Raw genomic sequence first — 24,621 nt, forward strand, 5'->3', positions numbered from 1 at the left:
GTCGGTTAAACTTGATCTGATTTCAGCCATCATGAGCATGGTGCTAATCATCATACGCTCATAGTTGCTTGCCTGACAGACATTTCCATCTAATACCTGGCCTAAAAAGGTGAAATAGTAATTCAAGTTCTTGATGATCATGATCAGAAAGGGAAGTTTGATGCCCAGTAGCCTCACATAGTCAGACAATGAGACATCACCTATACTGATACTGTACATCTAAATTCAATGAACGGACTATATAGAAAAATAATAATAATAACTGCACTGCAGAACCAATGCAAAGTCTTGAGGGCGGTTCTTCATATTGGGACAGTATCAGGAATGGTTTTCAAAGCAGTGTTTGTTAGCACTGGTTTTCTACGCTGTTCTAGCCCATACATTGAATTTAGATTTCCCTGTGTAAATTGAATTCTTCTCTCAAAAAATGTAAGTCTGCAAAAACGTTTTGATTATGCAGGTCTCTTGATTATACATGTCTCTTGTCTCTAGTTCTCCAATTTTCAGTAATCCCGTCTCTAAAATCTTTGGGGACACAAGGGTCGTTCCATAAAGGCATGCTCATTAACAAGGTGTTTTGTGCTCCCAAACGTTTGACAGATTCTTTCCAACACACAAAGGTATGATGTATAATCTGGTTTTTAATAGCTTCGAGATTGTAGTCTCGCTGTTTCACCCTGATAGAGTTATTTTCGTAATAATAATTTGTATAGTGTCATAAACCTGCTTAAATGTCATCTCTGATATAATAATGTCAAGCAGTCTCCTATTCTCTCTCTCTATGCAAGGTCTAGCCTATTCACACTTGCTGTGCCCACTGTTTAAATTTGCTCATTCTGTCTGCTGTGTCGCTATCTATTGGCTTCTGGAATTCACAATATTGCTAGTTAAGAGGAGGAACTGTTTTCAGAACATTCCTCCGATACAATAACAATTCTTTCAGTGTCACTTGAATGACCGGTCGAAGAGCCAAAGTCAGAGTGTCCACTCAGACACTCGGACTCTGGGTCACCTTCATCATCATTATCATCTACCATCATCATCTTCATCTGACGACGACGTATCATCATCCCTCTCATCCAATCCAAGGAGTCCACCTTCGCCCGGAAACTCACCACTGTCACATCCTATGATGTCAACCCAGTACTTTGTTGTACACCTGTTGATACTGTAAACCTTCCCATAATCTCTCTCATGTCTGAATAGAAAATACAATATAATCAATATACCCAAAATGGCTGCTTGTCTCCGTCTGAATTTCCTTTCGCCTTTCTGAAGGTTATCGGTACTTTATATGGGTGATAAGGAAAAACAGCTCTATCACACCCCTTCTGGTGTCAGAAGCAATTACGCTCTAATGAAACGGATGGGTTTTTGCCGAACTTTACACTTCATTTTATTACCTTAAAAAACATTGTTAAATACTATATGCTTCCAGTTGCTAGTTTAAAGTCTTCTTTCAATCACCATGATATGCATTTTGGTAAATTATGGTTCCATTTATTTTAAAATTGATTATAAAGTAGGGTATGCTGCTGTAGGAGGGGCATGGCTACCTTGTGATGAATTTGATTGACAAGTTACACAACCAATAGCATTAATTCCCCACCCCTACTCTGGTCCCAACCAATAGCATTACTTTCCGAGTCTATTTTTCGGACCGGAAATAGAAAGATCGAAATATGTATAGAAATCGCTGAAAAATAGGCTTCATTTATGGCCTGTAGAAACCAGGGATGTGACGATGTCCATATTTTCTTTCGGTCTATGGTTCACTCATGGCCAATTCTGCAAAACCTTCTCCAGGAGAAAGAGAACCAACATGTTCTGATTGTGGGTACAGGTCCCGGGGGACAGTCAGGTAGGAAGGGAGCAAGGGCTCTTTTCTTTATGAATAAATGGGCTTTATTTCTAGAGCCCACATATGTTATTTTCTTTATGTATTATCTTCAAAACCGTGGCACACCATAGAAGCCCATAAAAAAAAGGGGGGGAAAGTTACACTTCTTTAGGAATAGCGGGGACTTTTTGAAACTTTGTGAATACTTTAATACATTTTTATGCATACTTTTTGTGCATTTTGAAATATTTAAAGGTAGGGTAAGTGATATTTTTTGGTTAAAACAAAAAGTATTTTGTTAAAAGGTTAAAATACTATATTGTGATAGTAATCATTGCTATAGAGTGTTTGTTCAGTAACAGGAGTCTCCCTGTCTCTCCAGCTCTTTAATAAACAGAAAATACATTTTTCGGTACCTGTGTCAAAATCTCAGCCAATCAGGAGAAAGTACCCATTTTAAGCTTAATTTGTATAGTGTTCCAGTTCCAATTTTGTCTGCTCATTTCTTAGTGTCATCACTTCCAATTTCACTTGTTTAATCTGTATCCTGATTGAGTTCTCTGTCCTGGTTGGATAAAATTGGAAATGAAACTGAAACTGAAACAAAAATGCATTTTCTGTTTTATAAAGAGCTGGAGAGACAAGGAGACTCCTAATACTGAACAAACACTCTATAGCAATGAGTACTATCAGAATATAGAGCTATTTAACACTTATTTTAACCAAAGCAAATCACTTACCCTACCTTTTACTTTTAAAAACTTTATTTTTAGTCAGATTTCAAGTCCACACTGTTTCTCTAGTAACTGTACCCATCTAGTATTGAATTGCATTGCTAAAAAAAATGCGTTGTGACTTGTGTCCAACTTGTGTGAACACAACTTTACAGTTGCCATACTGTATGTCAGGTCAGCCCAGAGGCTGACCATCGCCCGGGGGCGATACTACCGGGATAAATGTGGCCTTGGTCTCGCGGTGAACACAGATGGAGTCCATCTCAGCAATGCATTAGGTCCTAATGATTAGGAGACTTCAGGGTCCACCCACAGCGTCAGTTGCAGGGAGTATGTACAATTTGATTGGCCGATGAAAGGGTCCATGTCGTGGTTGATGCAAATGCAATGGTATCCCGAGCCCTTCTGCGGTCTATCAGGGAACCAATGGTGCTTGTAGTGTTCTGATGAGTGCTGGAGACAAACCCTACCTCCAATTGCTACATTTAGGGGACATCCGTATGTCCCTTTGTGGGAACATAGAGCTGACCCTGTGGCTGACAAGTCCAGACAACAGGATTCAGGTAACCTTTGAATCTATTCCTGTTTTACTCAAGCCCACTCCCACAATCTGAAGACCCACAAACAGATCTTAATACCAAAGCATAGGACACTGGAGTCCAGCAGGGTCTCCACATATTGTTGGCAGTCAATGTAGACAGAAGCAGAAGCAGACAAACACATCCTGCTTAAACTCTTGAGCCGGCTAAAAAGCAGGAAGTACCATTTGTTGGCCTGTCCCCTACAAGTGCCCTCCTCCTTCCCCGCTGGCCACTTCCTGTTGTTTGCAGTTGCATGTTGTGTTTTACTTCCTGTCCAGAATTTCAACAACAATTGACTGACAGTACAGTCAGTACTACCTCTGTTGTTCCCTCACCCCCTTCTCTATCTCACAATGGACCCAGATTCCGTCTCCCCCAGTCCTCCTCAGTACATCTTCTGTCGGTTGGGTAGCACTGCCTCCTTAAGGAAAGAGAAGATGAGGAGGATCCCAGACCTTTTCCCCCGCTTGCCCTTCGTGAAGTAGTTTGACAGCACATCATCTCCTTGCTGATGGGTGGAGGATGGAAGCACAAATTCTCCAGCTGAGAGTGAAATTAAGAACGAGAAGGGTATGATCCACAGGCAGATGATGCAGTATGCCAGAACCTCTGAGAATTGGTAATGCACATCTGAAAAGTACCGGAAAGCCATGAAATGGTTCACCACCACCAATACACTGGAGAAGATAAAGTTGGGCGAGCTCAGCAGTATGTTGGGGAAGGTCTGAAGCAGGCCAAAATACACCAGGTTAGTGAAAAGGCCCACTCCCACCAACCACACAGGAAATCCTTCAAACAGGTACAGACCAGCAAGCACACCTGTTGAGGCCAGTATCATGTACCTCATTATTCGACTGGTGGAAACAGTGTATTCTTCCATTAGTAGTAACACGTAGTACACGGCAGAAGAGATGGCTAGAATGACAAATGAAATCTGGAGCACCAACGACAACCAACTCAGTAAATAAATAAACCACATGTCTCTAACACATAAGAGAATACTACAAAAATAAATAGCTGTCCCGTTCTTGACTAAGTGTTAACCTTCCACGTTCCTCCCACTGTCTCTCAGGGAACCCTTATTTATATTGGCGTCAACATCAGAGTTATGACAGATTATGCCTTTAATAAGGACATGCCTGACGTCATACTAATGTCATCATTTTACTGACGTATTAGATGACTGAGATCTATGACATCTATTCTGGTACTGATTTCTGATAACAGCGACTTCAAGTTCAAATGCCTTCAAAAGGATCAGGGTGGAAGGAAAAGGGGCAGTCGTGTCAAAGGGGGTTCTGGTTCAACACAATAATAATAAAATAAAATAAATTAAATATATATTCATTTTATTTTCTTGCCCCAAATTGTAGTTTGTTTGTATATAGCAACAAAAGCGGTTCTTTGGCTCGTAATCTTAGAACCGTTTTCGGAACCAATGAAGAACCACCATTGCTTTATGTCTTATTATAGGCTGCCAATAAGAACAATACAAGCATAGAATATAAGTCAATAATTTAATAATAAGAATAAATAAAGGAAAGCTAAATTCTGACTAAAAAGATTTTATGCACATTTTATGAACATATATGGCTTTTGATTAACTCAATAATCCCCTCAATAGCCCAATCTGATCATCTAGATCAAATAGAGGTTGTTGCCTACCCTTGAACTACACATAGTTAACTACTCTCCAACACTGCAGAGCTAGAGGTATAAAGACGATGAGCGACAGTATGAAGCTATGGGAAAGAGTAGTGGAAGCTAGGCTAATAGGAGAGGTGGTAATTAGTGAATTGCATATAGTGCTGATGTCACAGCACTGACGTCATGGTAATGATGCCAGAGTACTGATGTCATCATGACTGGCCTGAAAGAACTCTGACAACGGTACTGGATGGGTACTTCCCATGAATGAGTGCTATCATCTGCAAATGATGGGTACTACTGTTTCTAACGAGAACACACTTTATTTATCTAGTGGCCGCATGGTTATTGGAAGGTTCCCATAGGTTCATAGGTTCCGGACTTGTAGTGCGCCCCCCATCCAGTTATTACACTGGCCGGGGGCACAGTCCGAAGAAGTAAAGAGATAAGAGAACATGGGACAAGACAAAGAAAACTATACTAGGACAACTCGGTCACACTGTCAGCCAGTCACAACAGGAGGGAGTAGAAACTAAACACACACACAACCCACAACACACAAAAAACAAGTGAACTTAGGAGTCCTCTACAGTGAAAATGAGGGTCTTAAGCATGTTTTTAAAAGTCCCTAGGGTGGAGGCAGCTTTGATCCTCAAAGGGAGTTTGTTCCGTAACTTCCAGACCGTTACAGGCTTTGAACACAAACAAAATAATCTTAAATGTCACTCTATGCTTCACTGGGAGCCAGTGGAGAGAGACAAGGACCGGTGAGATGTGCTCTCTTAGCTTGGTGCCTGTCGTGTGTTATCGGTTTTGGATCAGCTGCAGACGTGTGAGAGTCCCATCAGCGAGTCCAGCATAGAGTAAGTTGCAGTAGTCCAGCCGTGAGAAGATTAGCATGAGGTCAACTCTCTATAGGTTAGGTAGGCTTGATCTGTGCGCAACTGATAGAAGCAGGACTGTCGCACTGATGTCACTTGTGTGTTGAATTTGAGGTCTGAATCTTAAGTGTCATCAAGTCGCATTATATCCCCCTTATGTTTCAGCGTCAGTAATTTTCAGCCTGACTGAATTGATTGTACAAATCTTGCCATTCCACTGCACTTTTATAAGTTCTGTCTCAAAAGCAAAGTGTGACTGTGGTCCCATGTGCTGATTGAGTAATTAGTAAACCAAACAATAATTCAGCACAGTTTATCTGTTATAATGTCTTTCAGCAAGACAGGGCATGGCTCCAATGTAGATCTCGGACTTCATCATGTATCCAGTCTGCCACATAAGTCAACTATAATGTGTATTTGACATGACATCATATTAATGACATTAGGGATCTCCATGTATGGGGGATTTGCAGATTTAAAGATAGCCTATTTCTGGAGAACTGACTGAATTCACACCAGGGTCCTTGGTGCTGGGTCCTTGGTGTTACGCACGCCGAGTTTGAAGTCAATCGGTCAGACTGTGCTGAAGATACGGAAGAAGCCAAACTCTGACCACTTTTAAGTCAAAGTTAAAAACTTATCATCATCATCTATATATACTATTGGCAAAGTGGCTGTGTGTCTGTTTGTTTGTCGGGGTCTCCAAAAAGTTAGGTTTTTCTTTCGGTTTGCATGTTGCAGTTAGCTTTCGTTATCGGTTTGCGTGTTGCCAAATCATGTGCGAGAAACAAGCACCGGTGTTGCAATGGGTTAGGTCACAGACATGATGACACTTTTACCCTTCATTTTTTCTTTTGCTTAGTTTTAACCTTTTAACTAGTTACTTCGTTAATAAAGGAAGGTTTGTTTTGTAAAGCGACTGTGGGTATAAAAACAAGCACTACATAAATTGAATGTAACAAGGCAGAGCATATACTATTTTAGTAGATCAAAATACAGAAGTTTGCTCTGGGATATCAAAAACACAGGGCTACAAAACAAGGCCACAAATGGACAGGTGAAATGTATAAGAGAGATGGGGACTGAAGCAAACTGAGCCCTTTTATAGGGTAGCGGATGGGTCTGATTGGTGGAGGTGGAGTTATAGAAGTAGAGACTGACTTGTGTGGTCTCCTTTATTTGCACCTCATGCTCAACAGCCTGGTAATAGTCTTAATGTTACAAAATCCTATCCCTAGACCTAAAGTTTAGTAACATAATCATAACATAACATAATCATAACATAACATAACAAATAATATTATTACTAGTCGGGTTGATTGGGACATAATAACCATCCTGAGCCCATCCCTGTGTTAGAGATTTTATGAAAATGAGGGTAAATATAATTTGAACACTACTCTTTTTTATTGTTCCATGACACAAATTAGTTACGAAGTTTAGCCAATAAGCTTAGCTAATAAACCCCCTTCACATTCGTCACAAGGAAGCCCGACACGAACGTCACACGACGCCTGGAACAAATGCCACGCAAAGCCCAGCCTTTCCGCATGAACATCACCCAGCACAAACGCCTCACAAAGCAATGTCTCACAACCATCACAAAAAAACACTGAAGAACCCTGAGGTGCTACAATATATAGCACCTCGACCATCCCAAAGAACCACTGAAGAACCCTGAGGTGCTTTATACCACCTCAACCATCCCAAAGAACCACTGACACTCAAGGAGTCTGACAGACCTACCAGAGAAGCCTAGAACCGATGCCCCCGCCTCAGACCTCAGGAGGATTCAGAAAATCCTTTGCCTCCTCCCCCGGCCCGTTTTTTTTTTTTTTTTATTCTCGGGATCCATAGGCCCCTCCCAACTGCCGTTTGGCACGTTCCATCAAGGGGTCATCTGAAGCTCTCACCCCAAATCTGCGACCATTTGGTTGCAGATTTATATCCCGGACAGAGATTTCAAGGACAGACATTTGGTGATTTATAGGAATACAAGAATGCTTGTGTTACGGGTCCCAAGCTGGGTCGGGTACCACAGTAACAGGATTGAATTTTGGTTCACTGCCTCAGTCTGAAAAACAATGTAAACAGTCACAGGAATGAGGACATGAACCCGTTCAGTTTCGTTCCTAATTTTCCTCTCATTTATTCACAATAATACAAACAATCAAAAAAACCAACGTTTCCTTAAACTGCAACAATGTCTCTTTTGCACAAAGTCCTTAGCACCTTCAAGGTAAGTATGGCATGTATGTGTGTGGGTGAACTATGTCACTGTGTCTGTTGGTGTTTTACAGGTGAGTATAGAATAACTTGTGTGTATGAGCTGCTGTCCCTTAAAATACATTAGCATGTTTCCACTTTAACATTCACAATATAACCATTTGGCTTCAATATTCTCATTAAACCTCATAGTCATCACGACATCACAATGAAATACATTCAAAGGCTATATTTCAGTATTTGTACTGGTCTCATTTAGCTACCATCACATAGTGCAATAGATTCAACCTAGAGTTGCATCTGGCATAAGATCAAGGATCACTATCTCTGTGCAACATAAAGCCACATTCTTTAGCTTAAAGCTATTTTAAGTAGTTGACTTGTCTTTTCAAAACATCTGGCACATCATCACATAGGGAATATTAATTAAAGTGGAGCATATTCAAATACACCCAAATACAATAACCTCAATAAATGCACTTTTGCAATAAAGCCATTATAAAGTTACTTCACAAAGTTGCTTCATAATTGTGAGGGTATCACACTTGCCCCAAAACACACTCGCCCCAGGGCAAATCCGGCGACCTCGGAATGGTCGGACCCAAGTGTTTCTGGCACCAAAGTCCACTCACCCTAGTCAAATCCGGCGACGTCGGAATGGTCACTTCGGCACGGCGACTCGCTGGGGCCGAGAGTTCTGCTAAAAAAATGGGGGCACGTGTGTTCTCGGGCAAGTGTTCCGGTTACCGCTTATAGTATGATGATGATGATGATGATGATGATGATGATGATGATGATGATGATGGTGATGGTGATGGTTATAAGGTTGTGGGTAGAACCACGCATTAGGGTGAAACACCCAAAATCGTGCTATAGTGGCGTAATGCTGGTCTGGGTTTCTGTTAAGTCTTCTGTGGCCTGGCTCTGGTTCTCTGGGTGGTAGAGGGCGGTGAACTGTTTCTTGCACTTCATGACCATCTTCTTAGTGTCTTCTCTGTACATGCTCCTCAGACAGTGAACTCTGACCAGCCCCGCCTGGCCGCCAGAAACAAGCCAGGTGTGGCTGCTCATGTTAGGGTTGAAGCGAACCTTATGTAGTGCAGCCATTGGCATAGTGTCAAAATCTATCTTGGCGTTCACCTCCGTGTTTTGCATCCGTTTACACAGAGCCCGCTCCTGGAATTTCTTAAAGGTCCGCATATCACTGTCTCTGTAGTGGAGGTAGTATTGCCTGACAGCCTCTCTGTATGTCTGGGGCATCAAAGGCAGGCTCTCAGCTCCCCCTTGTCCATCCACCCTCTCACTTTCCACGGCTGATGGTCCTTCCATTTCACCCTGATCTTCCCCTTCCATTTCCCCTGCTCCTTCCGTTTCATCGGAGGTGTTTGCGTCATAAGGCACCATGTCTGTGAAGTACACCGGAAAGCGCCTCTGAGCGGTCTTCTTGGTGTGTTGGATTTTGCCATTGATCTGAGGAAGCAGGTCAAAGATGACCTCACCCAGGGTGTCTGATGTCACCAGGCTGTTCAGCCAGTCATTGAATGACATGGACCACATAGTGGCCATCCTGGGGACCATGAAGGCAGGCTTGATCTTGTGATAGCCAAGGTCTAAGTAATAGATTCCGTGTTGGCCATTTGGTGCATAGCTACTCTCTTGGGACAGAAAGAGGCCAGGGGCATTTAAGGGCCAAAATACCTCAGTGGTAAGGTGACGCCTGTGTGCGGTGATGTAGTCGTACAGCCTCGTCAGGTCCCACACCTTCACCATGCGGTCGTCTCCAGCAGTCACCAACAGATCACTGGCGGCGGGGCAGAAAGCCAAGGCTCGGACACAGCTGTCATGGGCCTGGAAACAACGATAGGGCAGGAGGGCGAGGGAATGGTCAGGTTCACGTATACGCATAAATGACGATGTAGACGACAAATTCCACAGGCCTACTAATCCGTCATAGAAGCCCAGAGCCATTATGTCATGGTCTCTCATTGCTGACCAGTCCATAGACAGAACTTGTCTGTTCATTTTGTTGTGCGGAGCTATGAAAGAACCCAACTTCAGAGTTATCACACCATTGACCTTGAATATGGGCTGCACTTGGCTGTGTTCTGAGTCAATTGGCTTTTTGCTGGCAAGTAGAGCTTGCGGGTGGGGTATGCTGTAGATGGTGACAATGCCGGTGGAGGTAGCTGCTGCCAGTAGACCAAGTCTGGGGAGGTATGGAGCATTCCTGGAGCAGGTGGGTAGCTCCCACGCCCCTGCAGGGCACCACTTGAGTTGCCAGATGAAACCTTTGTCCTGGGCCAAACCATAGACTAGAGATGGGCGTGACGTTGGACTGCTATCATACTCCAGCTTGCCTAGATCCCACAGTTGAATGAGGCCAGTCCCAGTGTACTTCTCATTGGCATAGTGCTGGTCGTCCATGCCTTGGTGGCAGGCTAGGGCTACGTACTGATTATCACTGGAACCATCCGGGCTCGGACACCATTCCAAAGCCCAGACCGGCCCACCGGTAAACATGAGCGTGTCCCAGCGCTCTGGATGCTTGTCCATGGCCTCAAACCTGTTGAGTTTTTGTAGAGGGGTCTCCTTGTTCAGACCCTCTCTGGAAATCTTGAAAGTGGCAGATTGCATCTCCTGGGGAAGATACTCCTCCAAGTCACTTTGTGGAACAGTCTTCCAGTCGTTCATGGAGGGAATCCACTCTGGGAAGACCCAACTGCTTTGATGTTTCTCTCTGAACGTCTTGTTGCACTTGGTGCTTTCAGAGCAAGGTTGCAGCATGTTGTTAGGCAGTCCATTAGGTGCAGTGCCATACTTTCTGCCCTGATACTGAATACTCTTGTTGCGGCGCAGTTCTACTATGGAATCAACAGCTGACTCCAAATCGGACTCCAGTATCCCTTCTGTCTCTTCCTCCTCCTCTTCCTCGTCTTCTCCAATGCCTCCCGGAATAAAGTCCTCATCTTCATATGATTTCCTATGCTTAATGTCTGGATGCTTCCTCTTTTTACCCTTATCACGTGCTCTGCCACCTTTGGGAGCTTTCTCTTCTGCCGCGATTGGACTGGAGTGACCACTCCGGGACCCCTGAGGGGAGCTTGTGTTATTACTGGGATTGACTAGCATGTCTTTTGCCCAGTCATGGAGGAGCTTCAGTGCCGCTTTAGCTGCACCTCTCCTGGGACGGCTACCATGCATGATCTCCTGCTCCTCCACAGTTGCGCTAGAGGTTTGTCCCTGCTTCTTCTGATCTGCCAATGTTTCTGCTGGTCTCACATCCTTTACCACCCTCTTTGTCACCTGCTTCCTCTTTGGCTTTGGCTGCTCAGATTCCGTTTGACCAACCTCTGTGGGGACATCTTCCATGGCACATTTTATGGCAAGAGGTATTGTAACTTGAGAGCTTGACATTGGGGCTTTTTTAGGAGATTTATATGATGGTTCTCTGCAAGACTCTGCTGGTAGTTTTTCACTCATTTCCTGGTCACCGTCCTCAGTTAGTTTGATAGCATGCTTACGCCCGCCACACCTTGATAGAATCTTCTCAGTGACTTGCCCCTTATTTGAGTTTCTCCTGATGGGAGTTTTTCTCAGTTGTTTCAGATTTTTCATGTCAAAAGCCAGGTCAGTTTCATAGTTCATAAATTTTGGATTTTCCCTCAGTGGTCTTCCCCTCGAGCTTAGAGACAAATGTGAGGGCTGTTCCTTTCGCCCTTCTTGCCCTTGTGTTGATGTACTTGACAGAGGAGGTTCACTGCTCGTCGCTTGTGTTGCATTTGCATCCCTGGATGCCAGCTCATGTGTGAGAACATTTTCTGCCTGGTTTGGCTGCTCCATGTTACTTATTCTTCTGTAACTGGATGAATTCATTTCAACCACCAATGATATCACCAATGGTTGTGTCTTCTGCCAAGGAATATTGCTGCATTGTGACATCTAACCTCATACTGTGATTGGCTGAAACACATTGTCAATGTTTCCAAATATAGAGTTTACCTTTGCCTTTATACGTTTGGCCACGGTGCTATGTGTCATTATGGTGATGTCAGTCATATCCGTATATGGAGCAGTTATGCCCAAAGTCTATGATGTCAGTCTTTGATGTTTCAGTTGTCTCCATATATGGGGCGGTGTTGTCCATTTATGGCTAATTCTGGCAAGTGTGCTCTGAATGTTCGCTAGTCCCAGCTGAGTAAACCATTTACAGAGCCAGAGGAGGGGATTCCAGTCAATCGAAGAAAAGTCTGCAACTCCCTTGTCTGGCACAGATGGATGTCCTCATCTCTGAAGTAGAAAAAAATAAAGGGTACCGTTTGGTAGCCTTAAAAGCGATATAAAAGGTACACAGAAGAGCGAACACCAGCAGAGGTTTTATATTCAATATAGATTTGGACAATAAATACATGGCATGCCATAGCCTATATATATATATATATATATATGTCTTTTTTATCGTAAATTGGTCTATACCGTTCCTTAGGTCAAGAAGAAATGGTCAGATTTGAAGTTCAACACCAAAAGGCGCGTCGCAGGACTGTAGGTATGACAGTGTTTACTTGAGACAAAGCATCAGGTTGATTAAACGCAATACAGATCGGGAGGTTATTACAGGGACAGAGCTCTCAGCTCTGTACCTGTTTTGGTATTGGCAGTATTCCATTTCTTCTTCTTCTTCTTCTTCTGCCCTTTTTGCCAGTTCTGGCTGAACCGTGCATACGCTTTTTACGAAACTCGGCCATATGGTAGATGGTCATGAAAAACTATCAAAAAATAATTCTCACAATCTTTCGTCAAAAGGTGGCGCTATAGCACTCAGTTGAAAATGCCAACTTTGAACAGGTATGCCCTGTTTGACCTACAGCCATGAAACTTCGATGCACACATGCGTCTCCTCATGCCTAACAACTTTCACTGTTTGACTTTTGACCTCTGACCTTTAGATCTCCCACCATTTCGAATTATATGAAAAGCAGTAAAAAGCAGTTAAAACTCTCCTCTCTCTCTCCCCTCTCCTCCTGTGATTTTTGAGCAATCTGCACGAAACGTTTTACACATGAACTTTGGACCTATGCCGACAAACGTTTGCAAAAGATTTTCCATAAGTGAAAAAATGAAGCTTTAATGAGCCAATGAATATTGCAGTTTTATGACAATTATTCATCTGCCCTAACACATACATGCAGACTTACCATTCTTTGAAACTTTGCAGAAATGTAAAGGGCCATTCCAAATATCACTGAAACCAATCTTACTCCAATTGGTCAAACGGGGGCGCTATAGCAATTTTTTGAAAATTGAAACTTTAAACAGGCAAAAGTCATGCCTCGTTTGGCCGATAGCCATTAGACCTGCTTACACATGTGCCTTGACTAATGAGGAACACATCTATCACGTTGACCAGTAAGCACCGCCCTTAGATTGTCCGCAATCTTGAGCAGTTTGAAAAATACTTAAACCCAGGATTTTTCAGCTATTTGCGTGAAACTGTATGATCAGTGTGATCTCTTTTTTCAGAGGTTTGTCTGTTGGTGCAATAGCTTCCCGCTTAAGTGTATGTCTCACAACCTCAAGGTCACAGGTTCAAGCCTCACTTGATGCAAACTTCATCTAAGTTAAATTTCACACAACATGACTATCAATGAATACATCTGCAATTGTTAAAGATAACATGAAATACTTAATTGAATGTTTTTTACATACTTCATTGTGAAAATAGCTGATCTACAATCTCACAACTTTTCAAATAGCAATGAGAGTATGTTTTTTCAATGTATAACATACTTCATTGTGAAAATAGCCGATGTACAATTTGACAACTTTTAATGGTTTGTGAGCTTGTAGATCGGCTACTTTCACTAGTTTTGATTCTGAGGAGATGTACAATTTCTTCATTGGTAAATGGTTTGTGAACGAGTGATCTTAGTGTTAGTGAAACAGGGGCTTGGGTCATGACAGAAGGCAAGAGTTTGTGATCCTCAACAGACAACATCAGCCTGGACAAAGCTATAGCACTATAGGTAGTGTTGTAACTACCTAAGAGTGCCTCACGACCGCAAGGTTGCCGGTTCAAGCCTCACTTGATGCAGGCTCATTTAAGTTGAATTGCAAAAAACATGACTCAATCTATTCCGTTGCCATGGCTCTCTCTCTTCAATCTATTCCGTTTCCATGTCTTTCTCTTCAATCTATTCCGTTTCCATGTCTCTCTCTCTGTTTCTTCAATCTATTCCGTTTCTATCTTCAATCTATTCCGTTTCCATCTCTCTCTCTCTCTCTCTCTCTCTCTCTCTCTCTCTCTCTGAGGGGCGGCCATAGCTGAACTCATGAGGAACACATCTATCGCTTTGACCAGTAAGCTCCGCCCTTAGATTGTCCGCAATTTTGAACAGTTTGAAAAACACTTAAACCCAGGATTTTTCAGCTATTTGCGTGAAACTGTATCATCTGTGTGATCTCCTTTTTTTTCACAGTTCACTGTCTGTTGGTCCAATGGCGTCTCCCTTAAATAAGTGCCTCACAATCTCAAGGTCGCTAGTTCAGGCCTCACTTGATGCAGACTTCATTTAAGTTGAATTGCAAACAACATGACTGTATCAATGAATACATGTGCAAATGGTAAAGATAACCTGAAATGCTCATTTGAGAGTACGTTTTTTCAATGTATGACATACTTCATTCTGAAAATAGCCGATCTACAATCTCAAAACTTTTCAGATAACAACATGTTTCTGAGCTTGTAGATCGGCTGCTTTCACTGTTTTCGGTTGCGAGGAGACATACAATTTCTCTATTGGTAAATGGTTTGTGAACGAGTGGTCTTAGTGTTGGCTTGGTTCATGACAGAATGCAAGAGTTTATGATCTTCAACAGACAACATCAGCCTGGACAAAGCTATAGCACTATAGCTAGTGTTGCAGCCTATTAGTCCGAAGGTTGAGAGTTCGATTCCTGTTAATGGCAATAGGTTGAGATGTCCAATCAATCCATTCTGTTTCCATCTCTCTCTCTCATCAATCTATTCCGTTTCCATGTCTCTCTTCAATCTGTTCCGTTTCCATGGCTCTCTCTCTCTCTCTCTCTCTCTCTCTCCCCAATCTATTCCGTTTCCATGTCTGTCTCTCTCCCTCTCTTTCTCTCCAATCTATTCCGTTTCTCTCTCTCTCTCTCTCTCTCTCTCCAGTTTCCATGTCTCTCTCTCTCTCTCCAGTTTCCATGTCTGTCTCTCTCTCTCTCTCTCTCTCCAGTATCCATCTCTCTCTCTCTCTCTCTCTCTCTCTCTCTCTCTCTCTCTCTCTCTGGCCCTGTATTATCGCTGCTTGCAGCTATATTTTAGTTTTGTTTTTTCTTGTGTATTTTTGTTTTGTTTTTTGTTTTCTGTTATGCTCAGATGCAATTTTAGCTATCTTATTTGTTAGCTACATAATGTATCGTGTGTTGAGTACTGACATTTAATAAGTTCATATTTACAACTGTAATAATTGTTTTTGTATGTTTTTTTGTGTGGACCCCAGGAAGACTAGCTGGTTGCTATGGCACCAGCTAATGGGGATCCTTAATAAAAAAAAATACACAACCCTACAACCCTACTTTTTGTAGGGTTGTAGTGTTCTTTATGTCTTTATTGTGTCATTGTAGTGTACTTTATGTATTTATAGTGTCACTGGACACTGTAGTGTATACTTTGTCTTTATTTTGTCACTGTAATTTACTTCGTATTATCTTTTAACTTTCTGTAGGGTTGTAGTGTACTTTATGTCTTTATAGTTACACTGGACACTGGTATTGTACTGTAGTATACTTTCTATCTTTATAGTGATGGACACTGTAGTGTACTTTATATATTGATAGTGATGGACACTGTAGTGTACTTTATATATTGATAGTGATGGACACTGTAGTGTACTTTATATATTGATAGTGATGGACACTGTAGTGTACTTTATATATTGATAGTGATGGACAGACAGTGTAGTGAACAACAGAGAGCCAGTGGATGTGATGTGATGTGATGTGTGGTGGAGGGTTTGTGATGATCTAAGACACAGTATAAATAGACTTGTTGTGAATAAAGTGTCTCTGATCACTACTTTGTTCTTCTATTCTAACAGTCTATGGAGACATGTCACACTGCAGGTTTTGATCTATAGTGAACGTACTAATGATACTTTTATTCTATACATTTTATTTGAGTCTACAGAGCTCCTTTGCCACTCTTCTTTTACGGGTCACAGGTAAATTAACCCTTTTTACCTACAGGAAATTTTATAATCTAAAATAGTTAAAAGAGTATCTACAAGCTCACACGTTGTGAGCTTGTAGTGAGCTTTAACAATAAATAAATAAAGTACATTTGCACATCTGCTTTTTTAGATTATGTTTTAATATATCGACAATATATTGGAACGTTTTGAATCACTTTACTTTTTAAAAACAAACTAGATAGAACTAGATCTTCTCTTCTGGCACAAAACCTTTTCAGACGGGGGTCCTCGGCCATATATGTATCAATGTGGGGGTCCTTGACAAGAAAAGGTTTGAGATCCAGGGCTGTAGGGTCCTCCTACATGAAGCAGGCCTGGTGGAGACAGCTTCAAGTGGATTTAAGATCGATTCTAAAGGAGTGGTGTCGCCCTCTGGTGGTGGTTTGTGTTTAAAGCACACAGTGAGAAAATGTATGCCTGCTGTTTTTTGCTTTTTTTTTAAAGTCAGATTTAATCCTATTTAAACCTATTTAAATCTCTTATGTTACATAACTGACAGACAGTGTTGTTTCTATTTAAATAGTCATAATTTGTTATAAACATTTTGGGTGAAATGATTAAGAAATATCATATAGTTTTGTTTTGGATCAGTTTTTTATTTTTCCTGAAAAACTTTAAAAAATGACGTAGGCCATTAGTTTAGCAAGGCGACGAAATTCAATGATTTTTCAAAAATAATTTCATGAATGAATAAAAAAAAAAGAGTTAAAGATATTACTTAAATTAGAAAACAAATGTTTAAGAAGCAGTGAAAATAGCCGATCTACAAGAGCTTGTAGATCTGCTATTTTCTCTAGCTTGGGTCCTGGCGAGAGATGTATCATTTAGGGTCTCGAGCTAAAACGTTTTGGAAACACTGGGCTATACACAATACAATATTTATTTATAAAAAGGCACTTTTTAACTGATTGTGATCAATTGTCTGCCGGATGAAGATCCGGTCAGCAAACGGAAACGGAAACGATGCGTTCATGTATGTACGACGCGTTGTAGCGTTGTAGCTGCTGTGAGCTGCTATTTTCAAATATTTAGTACTTTTACTTTTGGTACTTTAAGTACATTTTGATGCCAATACTTTTGTACTTTTACTCAAGTACATTTTGAATTCTGGACTTTTACTTGTAACTGAGTATTTTTATATTGCAGTATTGGTACTTTTACTTAAGTAAAGAATTTGAGTACTTTTTCCTCCACTGCAGGTGTAGATGTTTTAGTGTTGATGACAGAGAGCAGTCTCTGGGGATCCATTCACTCTGCAGGTTGAACATCCGGTCAGAAAAAGGGAAACGGAAATGGTGCGTCCATGTTAAGTGAACGTGTTCAACACACCGGATCCAGTAGGCGGGGCTTTGGACCGGATGTGAATACGGGTTTAAATCGGAGCAGGCGCACGACGCTCGTTTGCTTTGAATTGTTTGGTGTGGGTGCAGAGCGCCACGGTCCTCTGTAGAAGGTATTTATATCAACAACATGACACGTTTTTATCCACCAATATTTAACACCATTATTATTTAAGCTTTCAAGGTGTTGTAGGACTGTGAATTATTATGACACCAACATGGACAAATATGTGAAATATTATGTTTTATAACTGAGGGAGAAAATGCATCAAACTAGTCTGACTTGAAATGAAATGTCTAAATCGATCAAATACATCTCTGATAGTCTTGAGCCAAGGCTATCATCAAACAAACATTTGTTCCAAATGATCACTGAACTAAATTGTCACCTAAAGTTTAAACCTTAAACCACACTCACTGTGAGGAGGTTTGTAGATCTAATCCCTCCATATATACATTAATGTGCGTTTTGTAATCTATTTAAGCCTTGGATCAAGACGGTCAGGGTTTATTTATGGTGATAAGAGTCTGATGTTTGTTGGTCGTTTTAAACGACTCATTAATCCCCATAAATGAACCCAAACCAACACATAAAGTGTTTAAACCCAAAGCCACGCATGTTACCCGTCCATACGGGTCAGTTGTGTTCCGTAATATTGCGTAAAGTTGAATAAATAAGTGTTTTAATCCCGTGTGTGTCGGAACGCCGTTCTATTTCCACACTTACATGGAGTGTAATACCTGCGTTCACCTGCTGCGCCAGTTTACCAAATAGTTTGTGGTTCTGTGTTTAAGGCGCGTGCGTCTACATTTATGTATGCATTGTAAATATAAAGTGATTATTTTAAAGCCACAGATGTTATCCGTACATACGGGGTGTTAGTGTTCAGTTAATGTTCATTATAGTTTAATACAAAAGTGATTTAATCCGGTCTGTGGATGAACGTCATTGTATTTCCTGGATTACATGGGGTTCAATACCGTAGATATGGATGGATGGTGATGTTCAGACAGACCAGATTGAACCATTTATTCATTGGATAATGTGGAATATTGCTGAACATAAAGGGTCCGTATGGTGGGATAACATCTGTGGCTTTGGGATAAACACTTTATATTTAGAGCAGGGGTGATGCAACTTTGATGATGGAGAGGGCCACTATATTTCCACACTCACTCCAGAGGGCCACATTGCTTATACTGTATACTGTCGGGCAGACACCTCCGTATTCTTCTTAAATGAATGCTGTACTTACTTCGCCATTCTTTGTCGCACAAAAGTAGCAAAAATAGCCGATCTACAAGCTCAAAACACGTCGCAGTGTTTTGAGCTTGTAGATCTGCTATTTTTGCTATTTTTGATTTGGAATCCAATTTTTTTTTTGTGCTATTTTTGAATTCGAATCCTGAAAAGTATTACATTTTAATTTAATTTCAAATGCATTTAGTTATACTTATGTTAGCTTTATGAACTTAAATACACATACAATACATTGGACATAAAAAAGACTATAGAATTTAAATACTAGTCATTAAGCTACTAACATAGACTGAAGTAATTAAAGCGGGTCATGTTTGCATGTTAGGAATCGTAACAGCTGAAATCAATAATATATCACTATTCTGATATTAACCTGCGGGCCGCATTAAGTTAAGGTGGGGGCCGCATGTGGCCCCCAGGCCGCCAGTTGCCCATGTATGATTTAGAGTAATATACATTTATCAAGATATTTGAGACTTTAACATGGAACTAACTACAAACACTATTTTTGGAGAGTGTTCAAGAATGTCATAGATGAGATCATAATAATAATAATAATAATAATAATGACATTTTATTTGTACAGCACTTTACACATAAAATATTCGTAAAATATCTAGAACAAAACAAATGTAAAAGCCTAAGGATAGGAGAGATAACGGAGCTATAAATTGTAACATAAGATAAATGACACTCAGGCAGGAGAATAATTAATCTAAACTAAGTATCGATATCAAAATCAATAAGAAGAAATGTGAGTCTTGATCTAATGCTAAGATGAAACTATAATATCGTCTATCGGGAGGAAACCTCAGAATGTCCAAAAACTGTTACTTTTCAGGATTCAAAAATGGCAAAAGTAGCAGATCTACAAGCTCAAAACATGTTGCTTTGTGCGTTTCAAGCTTGTAGATCTGCTACTGTTGATGCTTTTATGCGACGCTGTAGTATGATCAAATAGGACGAGAGGTTTCTGCCCGACAACAACAAACGTATACTTAACACTATAGCAGGGCAACCGGCCGCCCGGGGGCCACATGCGGCCCTCACCTTCACTTAATGCGGCCTGCAGGTTAATAGTGATATATTATATGTGGGTTCTCTGATGTCAGACCAAAATAAGCACCCGGAAGTGAATTTCGCGCTGGGGAAGAGATTTGCATAGTATTGGGGCATAATGCGTTTCATATTTATTGTACATCATGGAAGTAGAGTAACGGTATGGGAAGCAGCCGGTTCAGAGGCAGAATATTGAGGAATTTTGGGGTAAAATGTGGAGTTAGTTGGGCCATGTGTGTGCGTGGAGACCGCGCACACACACATGTGTAGCCCCATGAGTTTGGCCGTCAATTATAGGTGCAAGATATATTATTGATGTCAGCTGTTATGATTCCAAACATGCAATCATGACCCGCTTTAATTACTTCAGTCTATGTTATCAGTTTAAAGGAGTAGTTCACCCAAAAAATGACTTATTTCCTAACAATTACACACCCCATGAAGCCTTGAATTCATGGAGATTTTTTTGTTTTTGTCGCATTCCTAAGACAATGATTTGATGACCAGCGGTCTATCCGGTAGGAGACACAAAGAGTCTCCTTTGAGTCTCCTACCGGATACATAAGGATCTTTATTATCATCATCAAATTATTGGCTTAGGAATGCGACAAAAACTAAGAAATCTCCATGAATTCAAGGCTTCATGGGGTGTGTAATTGATAGAAAATAAGTCATTTTTTTGGGTGAACTACTCCTTTAATGACTTTATGTCCAATGTATTTGTATTTAAGTTCATAAAGTTATCTTAAGTATAAGTAAATCCATTTGAAATTAAATTAAGGAAATACTTTTCAGGATTAAAAAAAAAAAAAAAAAAAAAAAAAATCAGGATTCCAATTCCAAAATAGCAGATCTACAAGCTCAAAGCGCGTCGCGGTGCGCTTTGAGCTTGTAAATCAGCTATTTTTGTTACTTTTGTGTGACAGACTAGATTGACGAATTTAATATACAAAAAAAAGTTAAAATAAGGAGATAAGAGGTTTCTGCCCGACAACAACAATATGCAGTGTGTTCCTCTGCAGTGAGTGTGGAAATATAGTGGCTCTATTTTCTATTATTGTTTTTATTGTTATTCTACAATATATTAAATGTAACGTTGGTGTATATCTGTGTCTTGCAGGTTAATCATGTGACCTTCAGCAGAGTGGACTAAATCTACTTCATACAGTGAGTTAAAAACGCTGAGTCATGGCTTCTAGCTATGACTCAGCGTTTGACTCGCTGTATGAACGCTTCAGGGAAGGTTCAAAGGATGGATGGAGTCATCAGGAGATAGCTGGTAATAGAGTGTCTGTAACTCAGGACAAGTGGCTTGAAGATGGAACCTCGATGGAGTCGACGCAGCAACGGGCCCTGAGAGCTGAAACGTATAACGGTGCCAACGATCGTTCTCCGTCGAGATACAAGGCGTATGGTGCTCGGGACGTGGTGGCATACAACCTACGCGGCTCTATTAATACCAGCTATCTTCAACCACGCGGCGGGAGACCCCACACGGTACGTACCTGGATCACACCTGAACAGTATAAACTATAGGGCTGTGTCACCATTAAGACCGGGAACGCATCTGTGTCAAATGGCAGATATACAAGCTCATAGTGCCGCGCTATGAGCTTGTAGATCTGCTATTTATTGGAAAAATCTTGAATTTGTGCAAATCATTGAATTTATATATTTTTTAACTAAAATCTTTGCTTCTGGAACAAAATATTTTGAGATGGGGGTCTGAGGATTTCTACATTTGTAGAATCCCCCCAGAAGCAAAGATTTGAGTTACAAATGTTTGCTTAAAAATATATATATATATATTCAAAGATTTGCACAAATTTTCATGATTTCTTTCAAAAGAAAATTGCAGATCTACAAGCTCATAGCGCGGCACTCGGTGCCGCGCTATGAGCTTGTAGATCTGCAATTTTTTCATAGTCTAAAGGAATCTAAAAATGACACGGATACGTTCCGGGTCTTAAAGGGTTAAAGGAGAATTCCAGTCATTTTAGATGTTTGCTTTGATGTGTCGCTAATCACTCACCAACATCCAAAGGGCAGTTGAATTTTTCCAGAGAAGCCCCTGTTGTCCATTGTGGAGACCCCTTCCCCTGGCATAATGGAGTAATGTGTATAAATGAACATCGCCTATTTTAGCACCGCCAAAGTTCGTTTTTTCCCCACTAATCCTCATTATGCAGTGTACTGACACTTAAACATGCACTGAATGTCCCTTATGAGCTGCCGTTCATGCAGAACGACGTGAAGCTTGTCCTCGGTGTTGCCAGATTCTGTGAGAGAAACAAGCAACCAGCTTGTTTGATAAGGGAGCCGTGTCAAGGGCGCGTGTCTGATAAAATGAATATCAGATGTCTAAATACTGAATCAAGCAACTTAAAAACGGTCTGGGGGGCTCACAAAAGCCTGAGTAGACGATAAAATGACCCAAAGTTTTTTTAGAAAATGATATATCCCTTTAACTCCGAGTGTACAAATGGAAACAAATTACGGGTCCATTTGGTTCCATCTGTACACTCTTAATTAGTATCATTTGTAACACCTGTGAAGGAAAGTACGGAAGAGGCCCAATCCTTGGTCAAATGCATTTTCATTTGGGGTCCTTGATATGAAAACCTTTGAGAGCCACTGTTTAGTTGTTTCTAAAACTGGATTAAATGCTAAGCATTGTGTATTTACTTGAAAATGGTGTTTGATACAGGAATAGTGGGCACGTCTTTGTTAAATTGGCTATTTTTGTTTCTCAAATGTTAAACAAATTAAGAATTTGCTAAATGGTCTTCAGTGATGTAAAGTATACATGATGTGAACATGTGTACTGTACATCATTATCAGACCTAAACGTAACCTTCAACGTATTGTTTTATGCCCACAGTGGCTGTATTAGGCCTTATTCACATCGGGTCACGTGACGTCTATTTACTTCCTGATTTCCATCAAGGAAGTTTTTGAAAGGAAAGGACAGAGTCCGTCCGTTCTCTAGATATATGACGTGACACTCACGGGTGGCAAAATCGCACCGGAAGTTCGATGAATAACATTGCAGTGGATGGAGCCGGCTGGAGCAGCTCATGAACAAACATTATTTGTGAATGATTGAGACCATTGTGAAATAATCGCTTCAGGAAAATAAAAGAAAACGTATCACACATTTCTTCCTGCTGTCTTGTTTTTCCATTTACACTCTACATCATTTTATGTAGGTATCCAAAGAGCAGAGAGAGAGTAATCTCTCATAGAACAAACAGCAGAGGTCGCTGTTTTTCATTTTCAGTTGGGTCTGGCTACGCGAGACTACAGAGAGAGTAAAATTCTCACTGGGCAGCTCCCAACTCCCAGGTGTTCATAGATTGATTGACAGGCATTGATTGACAGCTGTCTGCCAATCAATCAGTCAACACCTAATCACAGCTAATACATTTTCAGTAGGAGTTTATGTAATTTCAGTAGGAGAGTAGGAGTTTCACAAGCAACAAAGTAAGTTGTCCTATTGGTAATTGTGTTATGGAAATGTTTGTAAATACATATGAAATTAATTTAAAGGACTGACCTGCAGTGGCAACTATAAGCACATTTACTAAGGTCAATAGACAGCTGTCAATCAATGCCTGTCAATCAATCTATGAACACCTGGGAGTTGGGAGCTGCCCAGTGAGAATTTTACTCTCTCTGTAGTCTCGCGTAGCCAGACCCAACTGAAAATGAAAAACAGCGACCTCTGCTGTTTGTTCTGAGAGATTACTCTCTCTCTCTGCTCTTTGGATACCTACATAAAATGATGTAGAGTGTAAATGGAAAAACAAGACAGCAGGAAGAAATGTGTGATATGTTTTCTTTTATTTTCCTGAAGCGATTATTTCACAATGGTCTCAATCATTCACAAATAATGTTTGTTCATGAGCTGCTCCAGCCGGCTCCATCCACTGCAATGTTATTCATCGAACTTCCGGTGCGATTTTGCCACCCGTGAGTGTCACGTCATATATCTAGAGAACGGATGTAGTATGTCCTTTCCTTTCAAAAACTTCCTTGATTTCCATTAGGAGGGGATCAGTCTATTTTCTCCATTGACTTACATGCATTCTGCTCATCAGACACAAGCCAACTAACGTCTTATTTCAAAAGGTAAAGTTATTCTAATACTGTGTGCTGTATTATTATCTTGTTTTCTTGATGATGTTATTGTTCTTTTACATCTTACCATTTGGAAATTGACTTTAATAGATAGATTGAGAATGCTAGCAATGTTACCTGCCTGTGTAGAACACATAGGCTTATTTTAGCATTTCCTTTTTATACCAATATATATACTCACCATACAGTGGTGTAAAGTTACCAAGTACATTTACTCAAGTACTGTACTTATGTACGATTTCTTAGGTATTTTTACTTTACTGGAGTATTTACAATTTCCAGTACTTTTACTTCTACTCCACTGCATCTCAGAGGCAAATATTGTACTTTTCACTCAACTATTGCATTGTGAGCTTGTATATCTGCTATTTTCATAAGATGTTTTTATACATTTGAAAACTGGGACATTCTACATAATAATTACACTTCTACTTTGGTACCTTAAGTAGCCTACATTAACATTTTGATACCAATACCTTTTATGCAAGTAAATTCTGAATTTCTGACTTTCACTTGTAGCATATGTGTGTATGAATGTATGTATGGTCAGAAATTCAGAATGTACTTGAGTAAAAGGTATTGGTATCAAAATGTTAATGTAGGCCACTTAAGGTACCAAAGTAGAATGTAATTATTATGTAGAATGTC

At 40.6% G+C, this 24,621-nt stretch overlaps 2 protein-coding genes across 2 annotated transcripts; both read right to left on the reverse strand.

Annotated features, from left to right (window-relative positions):
* Positions 1-3,540: 3,540 nt before the first annotated feature.
* On the reverse strand, positions 3,541-4,134 carry LOC311053600 (protein TEX261-like; the record flags this gene model as incomplete). Its single annotated transcript, XM_084069212.1, has 1 exon — positions 3,541-4,134. One exon carries the CDS (start codon positions 4,132-4,134, stop codon positions 3,541-3,543), a length of 594 nt encoding a protein of 197 aa, XP_083925338.1.
* A 4,645-nt stretch (positions 4,135-8,779) lies between these two features.
* On the reverse strand, positions 8,780-11,278 carry LOC311054147 (general transcription factor 3C polypeptide 2-like; the record flags this gene model as incomplete). The annotated part of the gene is made up of 1 exon (XM_084070026.1): positions 8,780-11,278. The coding sequence occupies one exon, from the start codon at positions 11,276-11,278 to the stop codon at positions 8,780-8,782; it is 2,499 nt and encodes an 832-aa protein (XP_083926152.1).
* Positions 11,279-24,621: the final 13,343 nt, after the last annotated feature.

The sequence above is a fragment of the Gymnoscopelus microlampas genome (assembly GCF_963454915.1).
Source record: "Gymnoscopelus microlampas genome assembly, chromosome: 10".
Taxonomy (NCBI): Eukaryota; Metazoa; Chordata; class Actinopteri; order Myctophiformes; family Myctophidae; genus Gymnoscopelus; species Gymnoscopelus microlampas.